Source organism: Cricetulus griseus, chromosome 7 (assembly GCF_003668045.3).
Source record: "Cricetulus griseus strain 17A/GY chromosome 7, alternate assembly CriGri-PICRH-1.0, whole genome shotgun sequence".
Lineage (NCBI taxonomy): Eukaryota > Metazoa > Chordata > Mammalia > Rodentia > Cricetidae > Cricetulus > Cricetulus griseus.
The window spans coordinates 42,745,118-42,767,720 of NC_048600.1; the positions used below are offsets into that span (position 1 = coordinate 42,745,118).

General features: G+C 46.8%; 2 protein-coding genes across 10 annotated transcripts in view; one reads left to right on the forward strand and one right to left on the reverse strand.

Annotated features, from left to right (window-relative positions):
* The first annotated feature begins 13 nt into the window (after positions 1-13).
* Positions 14-3,441, forward strand: CUNH16orf90 (chromosome unknown C16orf90 homolog). 5 transcript variants are annotated; one of them, XM_035448251.1, is made up of 3 exons: positions 14-259; positions 1,985-2,383; positions 2,943-3,441. In XM_035448251.1, exons 1-3 carry the CDS (start codon positions 196-198, stop codon positions 3,098-3,100), a joined length of 621 nt encoding a protein of 206 aa, XP_035304142.1. In that variant the 5' UTR covers positions 14-195; the 3' UTR covers positions 3,101-3,441. The 5 variants fall into 5 exon arrangements, with proteins under 5 accessions (XP_035304142.1, XP_027279837.1, XP_027279838.1 ...); XM_027424036.2 differs by having other exon boundaries at positions 2,030-2,383; XM_027424037.2 differs by lacking the exon at positions 14-259 and adding an exon at positions 545-1,094 and having other exon boundaries at positions 2,030-2,383.
* Positions 3,442-4,310: 869 nt separating this feature from the next.
* Naa60 (N-alpha-acetyltransferase 60, NatF catalytic subunit) overlaps positions 4,311-22,603 on the reverse strand; it is a 30,747-nt gene continuing 12,454 nt past the window's right edge. For 2 of the 5 annotated variants that reach the window (XM_027424033.2, XM_027424032.2), the window contains exons 2-7: positions 14,203-14,318; positions 11,643-11,772; positions 9,062-9,158; positions 8,116-8,350; positions 6,828-7,171; positions 4,311-5,619 (exon numbers count right to left, since the gene is read on the reverse strand). In XM_027424033.2, coding sequence (XP_027279834.1) covers positions 7,015-7,171; positions 8,116-8,350; positions 9,062-9,158; positions 11,643-11,772; positions 14,203-14,312 — 729 coding nt within the window. In that variant the 5' untranslated portion in view covers positions 14,313-14,318 and the 3' untranslated portion in view covers positions 4,311-5,619; positions 6,828-7,014. Of the gene's footprint in view, positions 5,620-6,827; positions 7,179-8,115; positions 8,351-9,061; positions 9,159-11,642; positions 11,773-13,492; positions 13,640-14,202; positions 14,319-22,603 lie in introns of those variants that run through there. The other 3 variants (XM_027424034.2, XM_027424035.2, XM_035448250.1) reach the window with 3 other exon arrangements.

Here is a 22,603-nt window from a genome sequence, read left to right on the forward strand (position 1 = left end):
GCGCGCACGCGCATGGCACTGACCGGCAGGTGGCGCCGCGCACCGTTCATTGAGCGCTTTTGGCTCCGGTCCTGTTGCGGCTCTCATTGCCTCATTTCTTTAGAGAGCACTATCACCTTATGTGACAGATCCTCCTTCGTATTTGTAAAAACATAGCTAGACTCTACAGTCGAAGCCGCATTAAGTAGCCATAAAATGATGGGAACGAAGATATGCTACCCTTGGCAGAACAGGAAAGCTGTACCCGGAAGGATTTCGTGTACGTACAACTTGTCAGTCTTCACGACAGGCCGGAAATCAGTTTCCATACCCTTACGCCAGCGGTTGTCCTGGAAACTGTGGTTAAGTCTGAGGCTGGTCGGTAGCGCTGGTATCACACCCGTGTGTGTGTGTGTGTGTGTGTGTGTGTGTGTGTGTGTGTGTGTGTGTGTGTGTGTGTGTGTGTGTGTGTGTGTGTGTGTGTGTGTGTGTGTGTGTGTGTGTGTGTGTGTGTGTGTGTGTGTGTGTGTGTGTGTGTGTGTGTGTGTGTGTGTGCGCGCGCGTGTGCGCGCGCGTGTTTGTGTGTGTGTAGGAGTCAGCCTGGTGTATCACACCCCTGTGTGTGTGTGTGTGTGTGCGCGTGTGTGTAGGAGCCAGCCCAGGCTCAGCAGGGAGGACGACCTCGATAAAAAAGGACTTGGGAGAGAAGAGATGAGCTAAGCCAAGTAGGGTGGGAGAAGAGGAAGGCAAAGCCCCAAGATGGGCAGGCACAGGATGTAAAAGTGTCCCTGACCTGGACATTGTGATACAGACCAGGAGTAAGATGCTTAAGTACTTAACGTGTGGAACAGGGCCACACATTTGTGGCTAGCGCTACATAGGTGACAATGCATTTGGACAGAGAATCGTCTTTGCAACAAATGGTTTTGGAACAATGAGAAGTCTACAGCAAATAAATGGAAACTCCACTATTATCCAGATACAAAAACAATGGTTCATAAACCTAAATGTAAAACATAGATTTTTTTATAATGAAATTTTTTATAATGAAACGTGAAGGTTTTGTGACTGAGTTGATTGCAAAATAGTTGTAGTTTTACATTTCCACCATCAAGGTAAGAGTTCCAGTTTGTCCATATACTTAGGGGGAAAATAATGGGATCATCTACACACTGCCTAACAACTTGTGAGAAAATGGACAATTAGACAAGTGTTACCCAGAACCACCTTCTCAGCATGATTCCAATCTCTCCAGGTTTGTACCCCAAACCCTTTCTCCCAAACACAGATGGGAAAGCCGAGGCCCCCTAAAGGTCACCTCATAGAATGACTTTCCATCGTGCTAGAGCTAAATTTTTGTGTGTCTTGCCCTGAATTTGAAGACCAGTGAATTTACTTTAGGTTTCTAGCCCCTCCCTTTGCCCTCCTCCCACTCTGCCCCTGACCTGATAACATACTCTTCCAAACTAAGGGGTCCAAGAAGACTAGAGTCTTTATTGTGACATCATAAGAACAGTTGCCATGGGAGACCTGCAGACCCACCTCCTAGGCAGGGGAGAGCAGGCCCTGCTGCACACAAGGCCTGGCCACTCCTCCCCCATCATACTGGCCCTCCATGGAAGCCTTGGTCTGTGCATTCTCTGAGCTTCGAATAAGAGAAGGTGCCTGGCTGCAGGGAGGAGCAATAGCAGAGATGACATTCTGTTCTAACCCGGGTCCAAAGCTACTGGGGAGACCCCAGGGACACGAATGCTTGGGAGGGGAGCAACTCCCGATCTAGGCTGTATGACTCTTGTACCCACTTTGCTTATACTGGCACCAGCATACCCTTTGTAGGATAGAGGGCACAAAAAAGGGCTTATAGTGCTGAAAGAGAGCTCAGTGCCAAAAGTCCTAGGCTTCTTAGGGGGGCAGAGAGGAGAAATGGGAATAGACAAGAACTGAGGCTGGATAGCCTGGGGGTGGGGCCTATCATATAAGCTGGTACCTGCATTTTTTTACCCAGATGCTGGGCCCACTGGCCACCACCCTCCTGCTCTCTCTCCTGCAGATGCAGTGAGCTGGGCCCCAGGACGCCCCAGCCACCCTGACACACCACCCAACATCTATGAGGGAGGGCTGGGGGCCCAGCAGCAGCAGGGCCCCGGTGCCCAGGGAAGCAAGCCCAAGAACTTCCGATTGCGTCACCTCCGGAGCCTTGCTCTCTACCTGCCAGGCCACATGCAGCCTGCTGGTCAATGTGGAAGCCACTGGCTAGGCCGGCTCATGGCTGGGGGCAGCCTGCCACGGCCTGAAGGCTCAGCCTGGCCCCTGGACCTGCCACAGGGGACCCTGGGTCCAGGTAACAGCCATTGCTCAACCCTTCTGGAAGCCCAACTGCCCAGGGACAACCTGGGAAATACAGGTGAGCTCTGTTAAGGAAGGACTGCAGACATGAGGGAGACTCACGGGAACTCAGATGGGCCTCTTCCAAACCCCAGCCTCTGCCAAGAACTAGGAAAGGACACAGTGGCCAGGACACACTAAAGTAATGCCATGCTCCAGGGGCCACATCTTGTTGAATTTTTCAATCTGTGTGCCCCACTATTGTTTTCGCACTGAGGATGTACACTCTAAGTCCTAGGAAATATCAGGGGTGGTAGTATGCAACTGGGCCACAGCTGGAGCCTGTTGGGATGAGGAGTGTAAGGCAGAGAAAATCTAGGATTAAGAGTTCTGGGTTCCAATCCTCATTCTGTATTTTGATGGACCTTGGGCAACTCTCCCTCAGTTCATTATACAAATGAAGCGTTCCTAACATTTTCAGCTTGATCCATGATGTCACTTTCTCCCCGCATCCCAATAGTTCTATTAAGGATGTAGCACCAAACACTTCAATTGTCTTGAAGGTTATAAGGTCCAAGGACACCAAGGTGGGGTTTAAGATTGGGTCCCTGAGTGACTTCTCTTTCCTTTTTCCTCAGCTTCCAGTTCCAGCATGGACCCAGCCAAGGGTGTCCCCTCCCAGTCTGGTCCCCATGAGGGCTTGGGACTCAGGCCCAAGAGGTCCTGGAGAGCCTTGGAGGAGACCATGTGTCCCTTGTGCAAGAGAACCCGCTCTGGGGCCTTGGAGAGGACATAAGGATCCAAAGTGCCAGGGCTGGGGACGGTAGGGGAAGGATGGCCGAGGAGGAGGAGGCCAGGTTTACTGAGGAAGGGTTCAGTCCCAGCAGCAGCCCTCCCACTGAGATGGCCCCCATAGTTGCCCAGCACCAGACCTGGGCTAGTCTGGGGAAGGTATGAGGGAGGGAGGAGGAAGTCCCACGGGAGGGACAGAAGAAATGGAAGCATGCCTGTGCCCTTGCAGCCTGCCTAAACTCCGGTCAGCCACTTGTACCTGGGAGGCCAGGCCGAGCAGAGAATCTGGTTCCTGAGAGACCAGGTAGTCCTCAGGTCTAATCTCAGTAAAAGCCAAGGCCTGCACCTTCTTGTCTGTTTGTCATCAAGTCAATCCAGTAAAAACTGCCCTGTATCCATTCAGGCTTTCCTGGGGTACATGGGGAATCATGGGGAGGTTCTGTGGCTGAGGAAGTGCTGAACATGGGTGCTCTAGAAGGCAGACAGGGTCTCATTAGGCCTGAAAACAGAGCATGGCATTCCAGGGACAAAGGGATGAAAAGTGGGTTTGGTTTAAACAGAGAACCAGGAGGGGACCAACCAAGGCAGGTGTGTTGGCCTGGACCTCACACTGCCCCACCGAGGAATTAGATGAATTTATGGCCCCATAGGAACCCATCAGCATTGCCACAGACCCCCCCCCCCCCCCGTACCTGGGTGTTGATGACCTTGGGTGTTAATATTTGGGGCTGGATCAAATCTGTTTTGGCCCATTCTGTGCCCTGGGGGATGTTTTGTAACTTCCCAATAATGTCAGCAGTACCCGCCCCCCCCCCCCCAGGCTGTGACCACATAAATTGTCTCCAGACAACATCCACCAGAGAGACACCCACTCTGGTTGGGAGCAGAGCCAGTTTCTCTACTGACCATGTGCCTGCATTACCCTTGGAGCTTTCTCTAAGTTATGATGGTGATGGGGGACAGAAGGGGGGGCAGGAAGAGAATTATAGTTTCCTACTTGGACCAAGTCCTAGCTCAAATCTGAGAGCCAGGTGCAAGTAGGAATCTTTAGGATAATAGCCCAGTTGCTGCTTTCAGTAGATGCCTTCACCAGGTTCACACTCTCTGCAGGACAGATGCCTGCATGGCTGAGCCACCAGCAAGATCTCAAGCCCTCAGCCCTAGCCCTCAAGGACAAAGCACAAAGTGTGGGGAGCCAGCTACTAGACACAGGATGAGACTAATGAAATTATTTATTTGTTTGTAACGAGACTACACACTACAATTTGTTCAACACTGGGCTGGACACTGCAGTAATTAGGGGACAGGAGGGAGGGACAGACAGGTCGAGGCTTGAGTTGGATTTAAGAATGTCCAAGTCAGAAACTCCTAGAAGGCTCTTCCTTGACCACACAGGGCAGAAATGAAAATCACATGATCACCATTGACTGAAAAGGAGGGGGTCACAGGGCTGGGGCCTCAGCACACAACTGAAACCAGTCAGGACACTGGCCACCTGCTGGCCAGTTCTGTTGAGGAAGGGGAATGCTTTTCCTGCCTTGGCCTCACTGCTTTGTGAGGACCCTTCTCTGAGGCCAAGCAGCCTTGGGCTGGCTCTGGGGCCTGAGGATGCTGTGGGAGGGAAGCACTCAGTAATGAGGCCTATCAATAGAGCTGTTCCTAATCAGTCTGGCACAGTGAGGGGCTGTGAGGATACCCTGTCAGGGCTCCTGTGACACTGCAGCAATGCTGGGCAGGACTCTGGCAACAAACATTTGGGGGTAGAAGGGAAGGGATGCTGCAAGTATAATTCCCGGCACTGACAAGAGCCTCTGCCTCAGAGGCTGAAGGTCCGCAGGCACCAACTGCCTTCTGCTCCCAAGTCCCATGGGTCCAGTAGAAGAGATACCCAATGCAGAGTTCAGCCTCCTCCTGTCTGCATTTGGCCAGGCCTTGAAGCTTTCAGCTTCTAGAAGGATGAGCAAGGAAGGAACCCAGAAGCCAACAGCTACCTGTCCTTGGCCCAGCTCCCAATGTAGGTCAGCTATATGGAGCATGCCAGGATTCAACAGGCAGGATGATCCTTCTGGACAGTAGGAAGTGGGTAGCAGGAGGCCTGAGGAACAGGGAACTGTCCATCTAACTGTCTATGGTGAGGGCTGATTCCTGAAACTTTAAGTTCTCATGAAGGGCCAGCCCCACTCTTTCTCCCCAGTCTCCAGCCTTTCATGGAGGAGAACTGCTTCCATAGTCTAAGTTTCTTTAGGGCATTCCTATATAAAAACCTGGTATTCGCTTTGCTGTGCCTCTTTATTCTAACGTTCCTGTGTCTTCAGGGTCAAAGGCGTCCACATTCTTTTCACAGCAAAGTTCAGTCCATTTTGTAGGAAAGATAAAGGAGCAGGAGGCAGAGGAGAGGCCCGGCCAGCCCTTTTCCAGTGAATGTAGCCAACACCTGCCAGGCCATTGGGACGGTGCCAGTGCATGGAGGCAGGACAAGGGCTCCAGGTGGAAGGAGAAGTTTCCAGAAGCAGGAAGGAGAGCCTGCAGGGAAGAGAGCAGGGCACGTGAAGGCACTGCAGGATGCTCACCTATTTCACACTCTGGCCTATTGGCTTTAGCTGAGTTAGGGTATACCAAAGCAGGAGCCCTTCTCCAGCCCACAGTCTATGAGTGGCCAGCAGGCTCCCTGGAACTTTACAGATGCAAGCACTGCCAGATTCACACCTGGATGTGTATCAAACCTTAGTGTAGATGGTCAATGGAGTGGGCTCTGCAGTACCCACACCTCTTACAGGTCTGCAATTCTCTGTTCCTTTGGACTGGGAGACCAGCTCTCAGCAACCAAAATGGCTGCATGCAGGCATAATGTTATTTACAAGTTGTGGGCACAGGAAAGCCACAGAGGGCTTCGGACAATGCCACATGGAGATGTACTGGTGACAGTACCAGTGCTAAGAGTGGAAGTCTGGGTAAAATTCTGAGGAGAAGCAGACATGGATCACAGATCGTTGAGTGGCTCTTGTAAGGTAAAACGAAGTAACTGTGGGCCTCCAGTAGGAGCTGCTTGGGCTTTCTGTACCTTTCCAAGATTTTAATCACATGAATCCATCATTTTAGCAAAAAAGGAAAGAAAACTTTGTTCAGGCCCTGGGGAGATGGCTCAGTAGTTAAGAGCATTTGCTGCTCTTTCCAGAGGACCAGGGTTCAATGCCCAGGATCTACATGGCACAACTGCCTATACCTCCTGTTCCAGAGAATCCAATGCCCTCAAATTCTCAAAAGATAAATAAAAACATTAAAAAAAGAAAAACATTCAGAGACTGGAGAGATGACTCCATTGGAAAAGCGACTGCTATATAAACATCTAAGACTGAGCTCTAACACCCACATAAAAAGCCTGGATAGGCAGCTGAGAGAGACAAGAGATGTCTCAGGCTCACTAGCAAGCCAGTTCAGTTAAATCAGTGAGCTACATGTTCCAGGAGAAACCCTGTTTCAAGAGTAAAGTGGAGAATAATTGAGGAAGACAGCCCACATTGAGTTCTACGCTCCACAAATGTGCACACGTGTATGCAAATGTGTACACACAGTCTAGGGAGTAAACAGAGTTCTGGCAAGTGGTTTGAGGTCTTTGGTCCCTCGCTTTTCAGAATGCTTCTGGACCCACTGTGAACTGCTCACAAGTACCTGCCTAGAGACTTCTGTCTCTGCAAGCACTAGACTCCCCAGGCCCTACCATCTGTTCCTACCTGTTGAAGGACAGGCATACACTCTGCTTCTGAGCCAGCATAGCACCGGGCCTGCAACTGGGGCAGGCCGATGGGCTGGCAGGTGGTCACCAGCTCCTTGCAAAGGAGAGCAGAAGTCAGACAGACAGGAAAATAGGCTCCACAGAGTGCTAAGGACAGAGGCCTGGGGGAGGCTGCCCCAGTGGTATCACATGGTACGGCTGTATTCGATGCCACCTTTGGTGGAGATACTGGACCATGGCAGGAAGCTGCAGAGCAGGCTGTGGGCCTGGCGGTAGATCCTGTGTGGGATGGAGCAGGGACTCAGGTTGGCTAGTGCTGAGCCCAGGTGCTGGATGTAGTCTGTGGGTTCTGTCAAGGAAGATACCGACATGCCATCATCTGCCTTGTCTGCAGCATCCTTGGAGTCTGACCAATGACCCACACAGCATTGTTCCCACATGGCTCAATGCATTCAACTGGAGGCCATGGGCCTATTAGGCCTTAGAAAATACTAGAAAGGCTCATTAAATGGACGATCAATTTGGGAAATAATACAGAGTAGAGCTATTTGGGACAATCACCATAAGGTACTTAACAAAGACCAGGGAGGATCTACAAGACAAGTATTCCTAGTTCTCCAGAGGGACAGAGCTTACCCCAACAAGGAGATGTCAGGATGCCCATACATGCCTGATTTCATGTGAGCTAGGTCTATGGAGTGTGGGGTCACCTCTTTGCTGTTTTACTTCCCTCTAAAATGAATCATTTCTTCAAAATACCCATAGGTATATGTGGTATATTCTGGTCTATTACCTCATGGCTGCTGGGACATCTGGTTTCCTTTCCACCTAACAAGGACACCATTAGAATTGGGGGTGGATGCAGCTGCATGAGGAAGGGCTTAACCCAAGTGTATTCTGCCACTGTTTACCTTCTTCTCGGCATCACAGGCTTAGGGTGGGACTTGCATCGGCTACGTTTACTGCTGACCCCTAGAACAGGAGACTTTCCATATTTCCTGAGTGGATGGATCAACCCTGGGGCCCAAAGAGTTAAAACCCAACCTTCCTGCTGGGTTAAAGCTGCCAGGGAGTGCATTTTCCTAATATATGTGACCAATCAGGTGCGTTAGACTATTAGATCCGCCGCCCGTACCCTGAGCTACTCAGGGAACAACACTGCAAAGCTAAGCCAGTGACTGTCACCTGAAGGGGGCCACAGTCCCAGCTGACCCTCTGGTTCTTCTAACCCTCTAGCCAGGAAACCACAAAGCCTTCTTCTGTTCCCTTCCAGCAGTAAAGGATATAAGATGGTCCAGGGAGGGTGGCCGCCATTGATGTAGAGAACATAGGTGAAACCATCTTTGAGGACCCCTCGGATGGAGTAGTAATAGGGCAGATAATGATGCTGCTTAAAGTCTCTGTTTTCATAGAAGTTTATTGCTGTATTATTGGTGGTGAGGACATGTAGGTAGATGGCTTTGCAGTGGTCCTGGGCAGTGGTTGAAATGTGATCCTTTAAACTTTCTAGTAAAAGGGAACCTGGGGAAAGGAGAGGAAGGTTTCCCACAGCAAGGTAGTTAAGAGGACGTAGATGAAGCCACAGCTTCTGCAGGAGTCTAGAGGGCTATGGTTCCAGATCTGAAACCAGCCTCTGGTTCCCTCCAACTGTCAAAGCCCCTAAAAGATCCTAGCCAGACAGAACCCATGAACTGCATGCCACTGTGGACCACAGATGTATCCTGGAGGTACTATGGGTCACAGGGGATACTTACCAACCTTTCAGACAACAAAAAAGTGTAAACCAGAACCCAGAGGATGTAAGAAAGACAGACTGTGTGGTGTGGAGTAGGGTGAGAATTTGATGACACAGTGTCTGATAAATGCTGGAAACTGCTGATTCTTCGTTTATGGTTCTTATTCTGAACTGAGAACATCTTGCTAAACACATGACTATGTCTGACAACACAGGAGAGGTAAGGGTGGTCTAATCCCTCCTGATGCTGTCCTAGATGTTGTTGCTGATCTGTTTATGACAGATTTGGGAGGGATGGAAAATGATGAAGGCCAGTGGGGTACGGAGATGCACTGGGAGGACATTATCTGCCCCAAAATTTGGGAAAGGAACTGAAGACCTCAGAAGAAGTAACTGATGGGGGTGGAGGATTTGGGAGGGTAATAACTAGTGTGTATGCATGTGTGTGTGTGTGAGGGGGCAGCAGTAGTTCAAACCATGAGCTTTCTGCCTCTTACCTATGCCGTGTTTTCTGAATTCTTTCACTACTCCCAGACTTAGAATGTATGCAACTTGTGTATCCACAGAGAAGCTGGAGGCTAGAATATCTCCATCCTAAAGGCAAAGTCAGAGATAAAGTCAGGGCAACATGGAGTATACAATCTCAAAGCAGAAGCTGTCTGGGTACTCTGTCCACTCTCCATTTCCTGACATGTACAGCCACAAGGTGGGAAGATATAGAACAAAGAGGACAAAGACCCCCCCCCCCCCAACCTGCAGATACAGAATGCCACTACAGTGAGGACACACCCACGAGGAGCTACGTTTGGCAGACACAAGGCCATTGGTCTGATTCCACCACAAAAGAAACACAAAAAAGAATATGATTGTCCACAGTGGTCACACATAGGTTGTCAACAAGCAGTGACACAGTCACCATGATGTGAGACAGCTGACAAGTGAAAAGTTGCATTACATTTATTCGTGTGTCAGGGTGAGCACGTGCAACATCACTGTGTGGGGGTCAGAGGACAACTTTAGGAGTTGGTTCTCCCCCTCCTCCATGTGGGCGCTGGGAATTCAGGTTTTCACTACTGAACCACATCACCAGTCCAAGTGCAAAGTTTTAAAGGTTTATAAAGAAAAACATGCTGTCCCCGATGACCACGAAAAGCAGGTTAAGACAGCAGCAGTCTACCTGCTCCGCTGCCCATGCTGCGAAACACTACAGTATGGTCCTCCACGGATCTCTCTTGTATGGACACAAATGCCTCACGAATCATACTCTGACCATGAGGTTCTCATGTTATTCCAACCTCTTAATAACAATAAATATCTGCCATTTGTAAGGTTTTCTCTTCCAAGAAAGGATACTAAGCAATTGGGCTTTTCTGCTTCCCATTTACTAAGTAGCTCCCATGTGTTAGGCATGCGCTGGGCCAGGCCCTGCTCCTGGACCCTGTTTAGCACTCCATACTACAGTGAACCTGGACACAGCAAACTTGGGGAGGGGATAAACTCACTGCTCTAGTTAACCGAAGCCCCTAGGTTAATGATGCCAGCCAAAAAGCTAGACAAAAGAAGGACCCCTAAGTCTGTGGAAAGGGTAAGCATAGCCAATAGACCCTCTGTTAATGTGCCCCAAGAGAGATCACAAGGAAACAAGGTCTGGGCAAGTGAAACAAGGTCCAATACAAGATAGCAGATCCAAGGGATACTAGCCCTGGCTTTCTCTCTATCCCAGCAATGAACAGTGTGAGGCAGTGGCTCAGGAGGAAGCTGGGCTGGACAAAACAAACAACAAACAACATCCCAAGATATACTTATGTGTGAAATGGGGTAACCTTTAGTAGTCTGGGTTCTTAGAAGACATGTTTTTTCTTCTTCCACTAGGAATGGGACTCAGGGCCTCCTGAATATTAGGCAAGCACTCTGCCATTGAGCTGCAGCTCCAATATTACTTCCTGCATCTTTAAAGAAACAACCTCAAGCAAGTTGGGTGTGGGGTGCACACCTTGGACTCCAGCACTTGAGAGGCAGAGTCATGTGGATCTGAGTTTCAGATCAGCTAGTACACAATGAAACCCTGTCTCCAGATGGATGGGTGGATGGATGGATAAATAGATGATAGATAGGTAATAAATAAGTGGAAGGTAGGCAGGCAGGCAGGAAGGAAAGGAGGAAGGAAGGAAGGAAGGAAGGAAGGAAGGAGAAAAAAAAAACAAGAAAGAATAACCTCAAGCCAAACACAATTCTTTGCTGGTTGATGGGATCCCCTCTCCTCAAGTAAATAATACTGCTCTATTGCCATGACCAAAATTACCAGGAGATGCCTAATGGAAATCAACCACAACCATGGTTTACAGCTGTGGCCTTACAGTCTGCACTGAAAGCAGTCACCCAAATCCTTGAGGGTTCTGAAGGAGGTAGGTCTTTGAGTGGTCCATGACACTGAATAAAAAGAAATACGTTTTCACTAATCTCTAACTGAAACCTAGTGTTTCCCTCCAAAATATTGGTGCTTCTGTGACAATGCCAACAGCATAAATGACAGGCACTTCATGTCCCACAGTAATGGGGAAGATTTCTAACATGTCATTTCTGCTTGCTCCTATTTCAAAATGGCTATCTTTATTAAGTCCACTAGTAGGTCCTATTCATTATTCATCTTATTTCATGAACAAAAGTACATGCCACTGGGGCTGGAGAAATAGTTCAGCAGTTAAGAACATGTATTGCTCTTGTAGAAGACCTGAGTTTAGTAGTGGGCAGCTTGAAACCACCTATGATTCTAGCTCCAGGGGGGAGTCTTCTTTGGTCTTTGTGAGTACAATAATAATAATAATAATAATAATAATAATAATAATAATAATAATAATAATAATAATATAGATAATAATTAACAACAACATCTTTAGAAAAAAAAGTCCATGTATTCACACCTATATATAAATAAACCAACTAGACATGAGTGTTGTTCACTGCTCTGACTCCTCAGGTCACAAGCTGCTGAGACACAGGCCAGAGCTGGCAATGTGTCCCCATTGCAACATCCCTTTTCAGTTGCCACAAAGGCCAAGTCATGAGGCACAGACATACCTCTTTATGTATTTTGGTCCTATTCTTTATTTCGGCTACTATCATTCCCACGATGGCACCTCTGTAGGTTGCAGCAAGAGAGAAGAACTTCTTGTTGGATGTGATATCACGATACCATGAGTCTGGGTACCTGAGGGAGAGAGCACAGTCCATGAGTCACAGGGACCCTGGCCTGCCCTGCCTATCACTTAACAGCTGTCTTCTCAAAGTAGCCATCTGTCCACATGGGAATTTTTTATGTAAAAGACGTATTTTTTATATAAAACATGCATTTTTTTTTAAATGTAAGAGAGGGAAAACCCTTCAATGAAACTGTCTTCATAGATAGTTCCTGGAGGGACAGCACAAGGCAGCCTACTCCTCAGTGTGAGCTGAGACCCTAGGGCCCTCAGTGACCTATGGACACTTGGGTGGCCTATGAAGAATTCTGTGAGGACTGGTGGGATGGCTCAGCAGGTGCAGGTGCAGGTGCTTGCAGCCAAGCCTCGAAACTTGAGTTCCACGAGGTGGAAGGAGAGAACTGATTACTGCAAATGGTCCTCTGTGAGACTTTTCAGCATTGAAGAACAGGCAAGGTGATTCAAGGAAGAGCCAAAGTTCATGAGTATGTAGAATATCTTTCTAGACATGGGTGGGGATGTGACACATGGCTAAGGGATAGGAGAAGCTAACAGCCAGGTACTTGAGAATGTACAGGCACAACTCAGTGTGGATCTTTACAACCCCAGACAGTCCTCAGGAGGGCCTCAATGCTATACTTCCTGGCACTCTTATTTCCTGGAATTACTTTCGGTAGTGGGATGGCTAACTTGAAGGAAAATTCATGGTTTATCTTATAAAGCCCTGTTAGCCCACATTCCTAAGAAGCTGGCAATTCATATTCCAACAGAGATGTATGGCAAGGGGAATACGCCCCTACTTCTCTGCTGTCATGGAGTAACAAGTGTAAGGTGAGGAGTCTTAAAACACCAATGACTTAAAGGACCCCACTGAGTTTTAACATTTCAAAATTTGTGTCTGTTTTTCTCACTAAAAACTGTTTTTCATATCATACAATAATCAAGAAATAAAACAAGTAAAAACACAGGGACCCACAGGTACTAATTAACCACTCTACCCAAAAATGCTGAAAGTACTTAATTTAGTAGTACTGTGGGGGCTCAGGAAATGATTCTCCACAGGCGAACCTCTCAGGCCTCCTGCCTCTTGCTTCTCATTCGCTCCCTTAAGGTAAGCCAATCTGCTTTTTTGTGCAGGAGGTAGCCATGAAGAAATCCTTTGTCCTATCTTGTCTGACAGTAGGTCTAATATTACTATTAAACTTGATTGTCAGCTTGATTAGATTGGGATGTGCCCTTCAGATTAGCACAACACATTTCTGAGTGTGTCTGTGACTGAGTGGAACTGCAGGCTACTGGGAAGTGTAGAACCACACCAGGTGGGGCTTAGTTGGAGGAAGTAGGTCACTGAGGGCAGGACTGTGGGGGCAAGAGCTTTCTGGTGGCCTTCTCTGTGACTATTCCCCTTTACCCCCTGTTCACTGTAATGTGAGCTGTGCCCCCCCCCCCCATGGCCTGAAACCTTGGAAATGGTGTGGATAAAACCTTAAGTTGTTTCTGTAAGGAATTTTGGTGAAAGCAATGATAAAACTAACAAATCCTTGCTACAGAAGGGTCCTACTCTATACATAAAGAGGGACTGCTACAGACAGTCCAAGTGGAATCTAAGCAGACAGCCTCACTGTGCTCTCCACCTTCAATCTATTAGGTGTAGATAACACTCTTTGTCTAATAATCTCGATATGACAGTCCAGGCTTCATTGAACCTAAGCACAGAAATGGAGAACTCACCACTGGTCTTTGGATCCTTAGTACGAAGGTCAAATGAATGTATTACTCTCTTCTGCTAACATACATGTCTTTTGTTAAAGTGTTGGCCATGATTCTCATGAAGGGCAGGGTCATTTTAATTGCTCCACAGGATATGGAAGTTTCTACCTAGGCATATTTTTAAATGAAAGTGGAATATGGTATGCATTTGTTCTCTGGTCTCCTTTCACTTAACATTTGGTAAAACAAAGAGGAAGGAAGGGAAGGAATTTTGTCAAAAAATACACTACTTTAACAGATTTTGTTTCTGGATGACTAATGACCTTTCTAAACACAGGGTGTTTCCCATACAGCCCACGCTGGCTCAAAACATACTTACTATGTTTCCACTTCTTGAATTCTAGTATTCCAGGCATATGCACCATACTAGCAACACTGCATTTTTACATATCCATATCCTAATGTATCTAACCAATCTCTTATACTGAAGCTGGTCCTAAATTTCCTGGGTACTGAAGCATTGGACATCTTTCTAAGTTTCATTTCTCACAGGACCTTTTAGAGAAGGTGTGCAGCCCAATATGGAGGCCCGAGGTCCACTGCCTAGTTGGCCAACTTAGGTAGCAACTATGAGCCATATGGTTCTGCCAGACCCACTGCTGCCTCTTCCAGTCTCAGGAACTACAGATGTGCGCATCCCAGGCACTGGGAATACAGTGTCCAACACTCACTCAATGGGGAACCAGTCGCCACACAGGTGCTTCACAGTGTCTATGTCATCGTGGCAGAGGAGGCGCAGGCTGACCTCGCTGAGGGCACTGGAAGGCACCACCTCTGTCATTCACACCTGTGGGGAGAGGAGACAGCATCACCTGGAGGCTCTCTTACCTGTTCCTTCTCTAAACTAACCCAGGAGGTGGGTGAGATAGGAGATTGCTAAGAGCTTCCCATGATGGAAAGAATGTTCTTGTGTGATTGCCTCCACTCTGCAGATGAAGAAGAGCTGTTTGCCTCTCCTCTCCACTTGAGCTGCATCCCATCCTTCAGCTTTCCCTAGAGTGACTGAAGTTCCTGTCTGGCCGGTCTTTTATCTCTTAACTGCTGCCCCTTCTCTTGGAGGCAAATGATTCTAACAAATTTGACTCTGACCCAGTGTCAAAGACAACATGGGCTTAACAAACCCCTTCCAGAAGTCTGGTGGGTGGAACCTAGTGAACGATCAGATATTAGGGCAAATGGCACTGGCTTCACCACCAGAAAGTCACATACTGCTTCTCCTCCATGTCTAGCAATAGAAACTTTCAGACACTGAGAGTAACCAGATTTTCGAACGGTGGTGGTGGTGGTGGGCTCGGTGAGGCAGCTGAGGATCACACCCAAGGCTATGCTGCCAGCCCTGTCTTAGTTTGACACAAGATCTCTCTACATTGTCCAGGCTGGGGAAGTCAAGTGCTGAACTCTACCAAAAGGGAAAACAGCCACTATTTTTCTTTAATCTGGAAGTAGGTAACTCAAAAGAAAAGGAAGATACATTTATCCTATGGTTTTGGGGGAAATTGTGTGGTTAATCTGCCATGGCTAGCGCAAAGGACTTTGCAGAATGACCAGGTGAAAGCAGAAATGCTGACAGACTCAGAGTCACCATTGTGGAATCTCAAGAGGAAATCTCCAAGTCCAATAAAACTCCTCAAAGACTGTGAGGTTAACAGGCAAGGGTTGCTGAGGGGCAGGTACAAGGCATAGACACAAAGTACTTAGCACCCAGGACTTAGTATGTACAAACAAGGAGAGACCCCAAGCCAACAGGCCAATCTCTCCAGTGTCCTCTGCCTGCAGCAGGACATCACCGAAGCCTTTGGGAGTTCTTCTGAAAACTACTAGGCCTGGGGCTAACCACAGCCTTCATACCCAGCCTCCTGGTTGCAGTGGGTGCTGGACATACAGCAATAAGGGAAGCGACATACAACTGACAAACACTTAACCTTTCACATTAGGTCTCTTCTAAAGGTCAATCACATTAAAGATATAAAAGCAAATAAATGAAATAAAAAAAAGACACAAGGAGATCTAGAATCAAATGTAATGCTCAAACCTGTACCATGAAAAAAGGAAATCAAAACATTTAGTGAACCTTAAACACATGCTAGCTGGTAGATGGAAGGCATTATGAAACAGCTGTTAATTTGCTTGATGAGGCAGAGGTCCAACAGGACAAGATCATCTTTCTTGCTGAAACATTTTGGAGCAAGGTATCCTGGTTTCTACTTGAAATGGTTTAGGTTTGGGGGAGTTTTTGTTGCTGTTGTTTGTTTTGTTCCTTTTTTTTTTTTTAAGTGTGGTGGAATCACAACAATCCTGAGTCAACCCTGGGATTCCTGGGCCTCAAGGCAGCTCTGTGCTTCAACTTCTTAGGCATGCTTTAGGGAAGATTCTAAAACCTTCCTAGAGTCATGGGAGCGATGGCACAAGCTGGAAGCTTCTACAAGATCAGCCCCACATATTTCTCTCTGGGCTAGCGCCCTCCTCTGACACTTGTTGGCATCTTTCACACAAACTCCTCTCTAGCAGGCTATAAACACAATGTGTGTGCCACCTCCCTCATCTTACGATCTTGTGCTGCCACGCAACCCCCCTACGTCTGCTGCCTCCTGTTTCCCTCCAACAGCCCTTCCTACTCACCATGACCAGTTTCTCCCTTGCTGCCGCCTCTTTTCCTCAGGAACCCTCTCTCATCTGTGCTGTTCCTGCTCAGTTCAGCACTTCCTCAGACCCTCATCTCTCTTCATTTCACAGCAGAGGCAAGCAGTCACATCCTTCCCTCATCAAAGCATGAAGCACGTTACTCTAAGTACCTCCACGTGCATGGCAGGAAGCACAGGCTCAAAGGGTCCCTGTGAGACGCCACACACACAAGGCTTACTCCTGATTTGAAAAGGCCAACAAAAATGAAATTTAAGCTCCTTCCTTTAGGAAAGATGGGTTAAAAAAAGGAAACACACACTAGTGATAGATACAGGACATTTAGCAGTATAGGCGCAGGGCCTGAAGTGGATGGTGAAGGAAGCAACAAACACTATTCACAGCTCGTTTGTTCAAATGAGCAGCTGCCTGTGGGTGAGAAGCCATCTCCATAGCTGCCTGTGCTGCTTCCAAAACTGCAGAGTGGGAAAATGAATAATTTTCAGAGTGACAAGAAACAAACACCCACCTCTCTATTTCCAAACAGCATTCCTCTTAAAATCCAAGTCTTCATGCTCTGAAGGGAGCCAATATCATATAGATTGAGCACATATGATTTGAGACACATCTCTTCAAATGCAAAATAATGATACAGGAGGATTCCACCTGGAGATTCTAGAACTGGCTAAAAACTAATGGTTCTAGCAATCAAAAGTGGTTACGAGGGAAGGCCTCGGGGTCAATCGTTAGTACTACATGAACTGGGCCTGGTGATGTACACTAACTCTAATCGTGGCACTTAGGAGGTGAAGATAGGAGAACCAGGTGTTCAAAATCATTCTTGGCTATAGGGTGAGTTTGAGGCCAGTGTGGAATACATAAGACAGTTTAAAAACCAACACACACATATGAAAGCCAGACATGCTCGGGCATTTCTGTGACCCCAGGCCTAGAGCAGCTCAGGCAGGGTAATAGTGAGTTTGAGACAGTACCAACCAGCTCCTGCCCCTCCTCTAATCTGCACTGATCTAGTTCGTTAAACTGCATATTTGGCCACACCTTCATTAAGCCTCACGTAAAAAATAGCATCAAATGGTGAGATCCAGAGTCCAGACTTAATCTTTTACCATTGAGTCAAAAATTCTCTGCATTTCACACTAAAAACCTACCTAATCATTAATTTATCAAATTTGTAAGACAAGTCAGGCTTTGCTCAGGAGACTAGAGTCACAGTGATGAGCAGAGTTCAGAAATTGTTGGCTGCACAGAGGAACGTGACACTTTGGGGTCCCATTTACTATACATACACGCTAAACTACAGCTTGCTAGAGAAATCCCATGACAAAAAAGTACATTAGTCAATGTGGGAGATGCCCCCAACTGACCTGGGGAGGGATACCACTTCCTCCTCCAACCATTGTGGGTTCCTCCTAGAACCCACAAAGGAAATAGTGGAAACTCTTCTCCAAGCATCTGCCCCAGAAGTGCACCAGGACACACTAAGTTCTAGGACAAGAGGTCTAAATGGTGTCTATCTGTTTGGCTAGTTGGCAGCTCTTTTTATGTTCAACATCAGGCTGGATGAGCAGAAAGCACAGGGACAGAGGTGGAAAAGAAAACACAAGACTGAGGCCAGAAGAGACCAAACCCTATGGCCGTATCACTGAAGAGCTTTGGGTAAGTCTCCTGTCTTAGTTTGCTTTCTTTTGCTATGATCAAACATTCTAACCAAATGCAATCGGGAAAGGAAAGGCTTATTTGGCTGACACATTCTGATGACAGTCCATGACTGTCAGGAATGCAAGCCAGGAACATGGGAGCAGACCATGTCTCTAGCAGAACTAGAGACCATAGAGGGATGCTACTTAGTGGTTAGTCCTTCATGGTGTGCTCAGACTGCTTTCTTGCTTTCTCTGTCTCTCTCTGTCTCTCTCTCTCTCTGTCTCTCTATCTGTCTCTCTGTCTCTCTCTCTCTCTCCCTCTCTCCCTTCCTTCCTTCCTTTTTTTTTTTTTTTTTCTTTTCTTTTGAGTTTCTTGAGACAGGGTTTCTCTGTGGCTTTGGAGGCTGTCCTGGAACTAGCTCTTGTAGACCAGGCTGGTCTCGAACTCACAGAGATCCGCCTGCCTCTGCCTCCCAAGTGCTGGGATTAAAGTCTGGCCAGACTGTTTTCTTATACAACTCGGACCACTTACCCATGTGTGGCACCACCCCCAGTCAGCTGGGGCCTCCAGCACCATTCATCAATCAAGAAAAAGCCCTACAGATTTGCCTACATCTGATGGAGACATCTACCTCAGTTTAAGGGAGAATACACCCTCCATGCAGCAGGCCAGCCCCCCTGCCTCAGCAATCTTTCCATCTCTAATGCAGGTTGTTTTTAAAAAGTGTTTTCTCTCTCCCCTGTTGTTTCCATCCACATTCTTCCAGAATAAAACAAATATAGGACAGTGTTAAAATTTAAAGCGCACGCCTTTAATCCCAGCACTCGGGAGGCAGAGGCAGGCGGATCTCTGTGAATTCGAGGCCAGCCTGGTCTCCAAAGTGAGTGCCAGGATAGGCTCCAAAGCTACACAGAGAAACCCTGTCTTGAAAAACAAACAAACAAACAAACAAACAAAGCTAAAAATACTTCACTGTCACAAAGTATTTGTGATTTTCTATAAGTATAAACATAAAATTTAGCAAAATTTAAACTTGTGACATATATTTTTTATTCTAAGACAATATAGCTAGATTTGGTTAAGTCATATAAGAGAGGCAAGATTTTATTTGTTTGTTTGTTTGTCTTGGGTAGCCAGCCTGGTCTACAGAGCGAGTTCTAGGACAACCTCCAAAACAATACAGAAAAATCCCATCTCGGAAAAAAAAAACAGATAAATAAATAAATAAATAAATAAAAATAACAGAGCATAAAAAAATGTCCAAACTTGGGGCTGGAGCGATGGCTCAGAGGTTAAGAGAACTGGCTGCCCTTCCAGAGGTCCAGAGTTCAATTCCCAGCACTCACATGGTGGCTCACAACCATCTATAGTGGGGTCTGATGGCCTCTTCTGGAATTAAGTTGATAGAGCACTCATATACATAAAAAATAAATCTAAAAAAACCCCAAAACGTCAAAACTCAGGGGTTAAAATCCCACCAATCCCCATCCTGGAAAACTTTGCCCTTCCCCAAAACCCTGTATAAAGCCTGCCTCTCTCTCAGTTCCCTGCTGATTCTCTACAGAGAAGAGGAAGCCACACTCTTGTGTCTTTCCCAATAAATCTCTTGTGTGATGTTTGTTGTGTAGTATGACTTTGTGGTATTCCTTAGCTCCTGACTCTAGGATACCTTTCCCCTTAGAGCTGACACTTACAGTACCCATATAAGGGGGCTCACAACTAGCCGTAACTTCAGCTCCAAGAGATCTAACACCTTCCTTGGCCTCTGTGGCAATTGTTAAGGCATATCTTGAGTACATGCATGCTGAAGCCAGAGGTCAACCTCAAGTGTCATTCCTCAGGAACTGTCTACCTTGTTTTGTGAGGCAAGCTCACTTACAGGGAGGGACTAAGGCTTTTGGATTAGGTTAGGCTGGCTGGTCAGTGATGTCCAGGGATTTGCCTGTCTGTCCCTTCCCAGAACTGGGACTGCAATGTGTGCTGGGGATTGCATTAAGTTATCATGCTTGTATGGCACTTGCTTACTTTACCAGTGAAGCTATCTTCTCAGCTCCTAAGAACTCATTTCAAGGCCAAAGGAAGCTGTTTCCATTCCAGATGCTATTAATTAATCTATGAGTAAAACTGCTTACACAAAATCCAAAATTAAAAGCTTTAACAAGTTTTAAGCTTACCATTTCACAAAAGGCTTTAAAAAAAATCTTTCTTGCTGGGTGGTGGTGGCACATGCCTTTAGTACCAGCATTCGGGAAACAGAGGCAGGCGGATTTCTGTGAGTTTGAGGCCAGTCTGGTCTACAAAGCTACACTAAGAAACCCTATCTTGAAAAACCAAAACCAAAACCTCTCCTATTTTTAGAAGAAGGGGGATGCTCTTAGACTACTAAGAACGTACGGGCTGCAGATGTAGCACACTGGTGAAGTATTTGCCGTGTGCACAAGGCATTGGGCTCAATCCTTACCACTGCAAAAGAAAACAAGGGCAAGGGCTGCAGAGTTGGCTCAGTGGTTAGGAGCACTGACTGGTCTTCCAGAGGACCCAGTTGACTCACAATTACCCTTACGTAAGTCTATTTCTAGGGGTTCTGATGTCCTCTTTTGACTTTTGCCAGCACTGCACACATGTTAGGCGCCCGCGCGCACGCGCACACACACAGGGTAAAATAAATATTTTTTAAGAAAAGAAAAAAAGTACAACAGAAGGCAAAATTAAATCCTGTGTTCATTCCACCCACATACAACTGTCACTAGTTTCTTTCAGGTCCTGTGAGGGGAATGATTTTCTATAAGGAGAAGGCTTGCCTGGTAAGCAGCTGCCGGGCTGCACGTGTGCCCACACTCTGTTCATTTGCTAGGTGGTGCATTTTCCCACACTTCAGAGAAAGGTTAAAAGGAGAGGCCAGAGGACAAGCCAAGTAACCTGAAACTCAGGGCAAGAAAGCGGCAGCAAATGTCTGACCCAGAGAAGTGCTGGGTATCAGAGCACACGGGTGAGCTACTTAGGAACAGGTTACAACTGTAGTTCCAGAAACAGAAATTCCAGTAGCACTCCACAGCACTTTATGTTGTTTATTTTTTGAGACAGGGTTTCTCTGTGTAACAAACAGCCTTGGCTGTCCTGAACTCACTCTGTAGCCCAGGCTGGTCTGAGACTCAAGAAATTGACTGCCTCTGACTCCTGAGTGCTGGGATTAAAGGCATGCACCACCAATGCCTGGCTTCCACAGCATTTTTTGAACACCACAGGAATGACAGAAACCCTGTTTAATATGTATCAACATATTTTCCAGAAAAAGAACCCCTTCCAGTACTGAAGGAAAAAACAAAACAAAACAAAAAACACCCACCTATTTCTAAGCCTTGGCGCCCAAATCAACTCCATTTCAAACAGGGCATTGATGGTGCATGCCTTTAATCCCAGCACTCGGGAGGCAGAGGCAGGTGGATCTCTGTGAGTTCGAGACCAGCCTGGTCTTCAAAGAGAGTTCCAGGACAGTCTCCAAACCTACAGAGGAACCCTGTCTCGAAAACAAAACAAAAACAACAACAAAACAAACAAACAAAACCCATTTCAGGAACAAATGGGAAAAGTGTCTTTTTGAGTCACAGTCTTACTAGCAGTCTGTACTAGTTAGCACAGGTTGGCATCAAACTCTTGAAAAGAAGGGGAAAAAGGATTCGTTTTTATGTCTGCCATCAAGTATGTTTGTGTACTCTGAGGGTGCCTGCTGTCTGAAGCCAGAAAAGGGCATTGGACACCCCTGGACCTGGAGGTACAGATAACTGTGTGAGTTGTCATGCGAGTGTCTAGAATCTGAATCCAATGGGGTCCTCTGCAAGAAGAGCAAGCACTTGTAACTACTGAGCCGCTTCTCCAACCGCTACCCCCAGTATCAAACTCTTGATCCTTCAGCCTCAACCTGACCTCAGCAAGGCTGGGATTACAGGCATGAACACCAGCTTCATTCTGTTTATTTTAAAGACTTGTTTATTATTGTGTGTATACCTGCATGTGTTTATGCACACTATATGGGTACTCAGTGCCCATGGAGGCCAGAAGAGGGCAGGATGGCAGATTCCCTGGAGCTGGAGTTTTAGGTAAGGTTAGGAACCAAACCCAAGTCCTCTGAAACAAAAGCATTCTTACCTATGAGCTATCTCTCCAGTCTTTTCATTTTGTTTTATTTATTTATTTATTTATTTACTTGGTAACAATAACTACTCCATAAAAAAAACAAAGCAGTGTATTCTATGTAGCCCATGCTTGCTTGAAAACTCATTACATATCTCAAGCTAGCTTCAAACTTGTGACAATCCACCAGCCTCTACTCGAATACTGGGATCCAGGCGTGTGCCACCACTTGTGGTGGAACTTCACATCATTTTTTTTTTATTTTAAACCTCACATCATTTTGAGGGTGCTTTCTCTCCTGGCCAGGTGGACTCTAAGGTAAAGACATGGAAAGGAGTCTGAGCTGAAACACAGGCCAAAGTTAACCTTCGTTTGCTGTTGTCACTTTCCTGACTGTGTTAGCTTGAACCCTACCTCAGGGTTATGGTTATATCCTTGCCAACCTCTGGGCTGAGGCAGCTAATTAAAGTACTGCTCGGCTTTACTCTAGATTCCAAACCACTTTCTGCAGGAAGTTCCAGTTGTACCACATAAGCTCTGAGCAACCCCCTTAGTTGCAGACAGATCCTCAACTGTCCTGCCAGCCAGCCTCCATCAGAGGCCATGCTAAGAATGATGTATGGGAATATTCGGAAATCTGCCCCGACATTACCAAAGTTA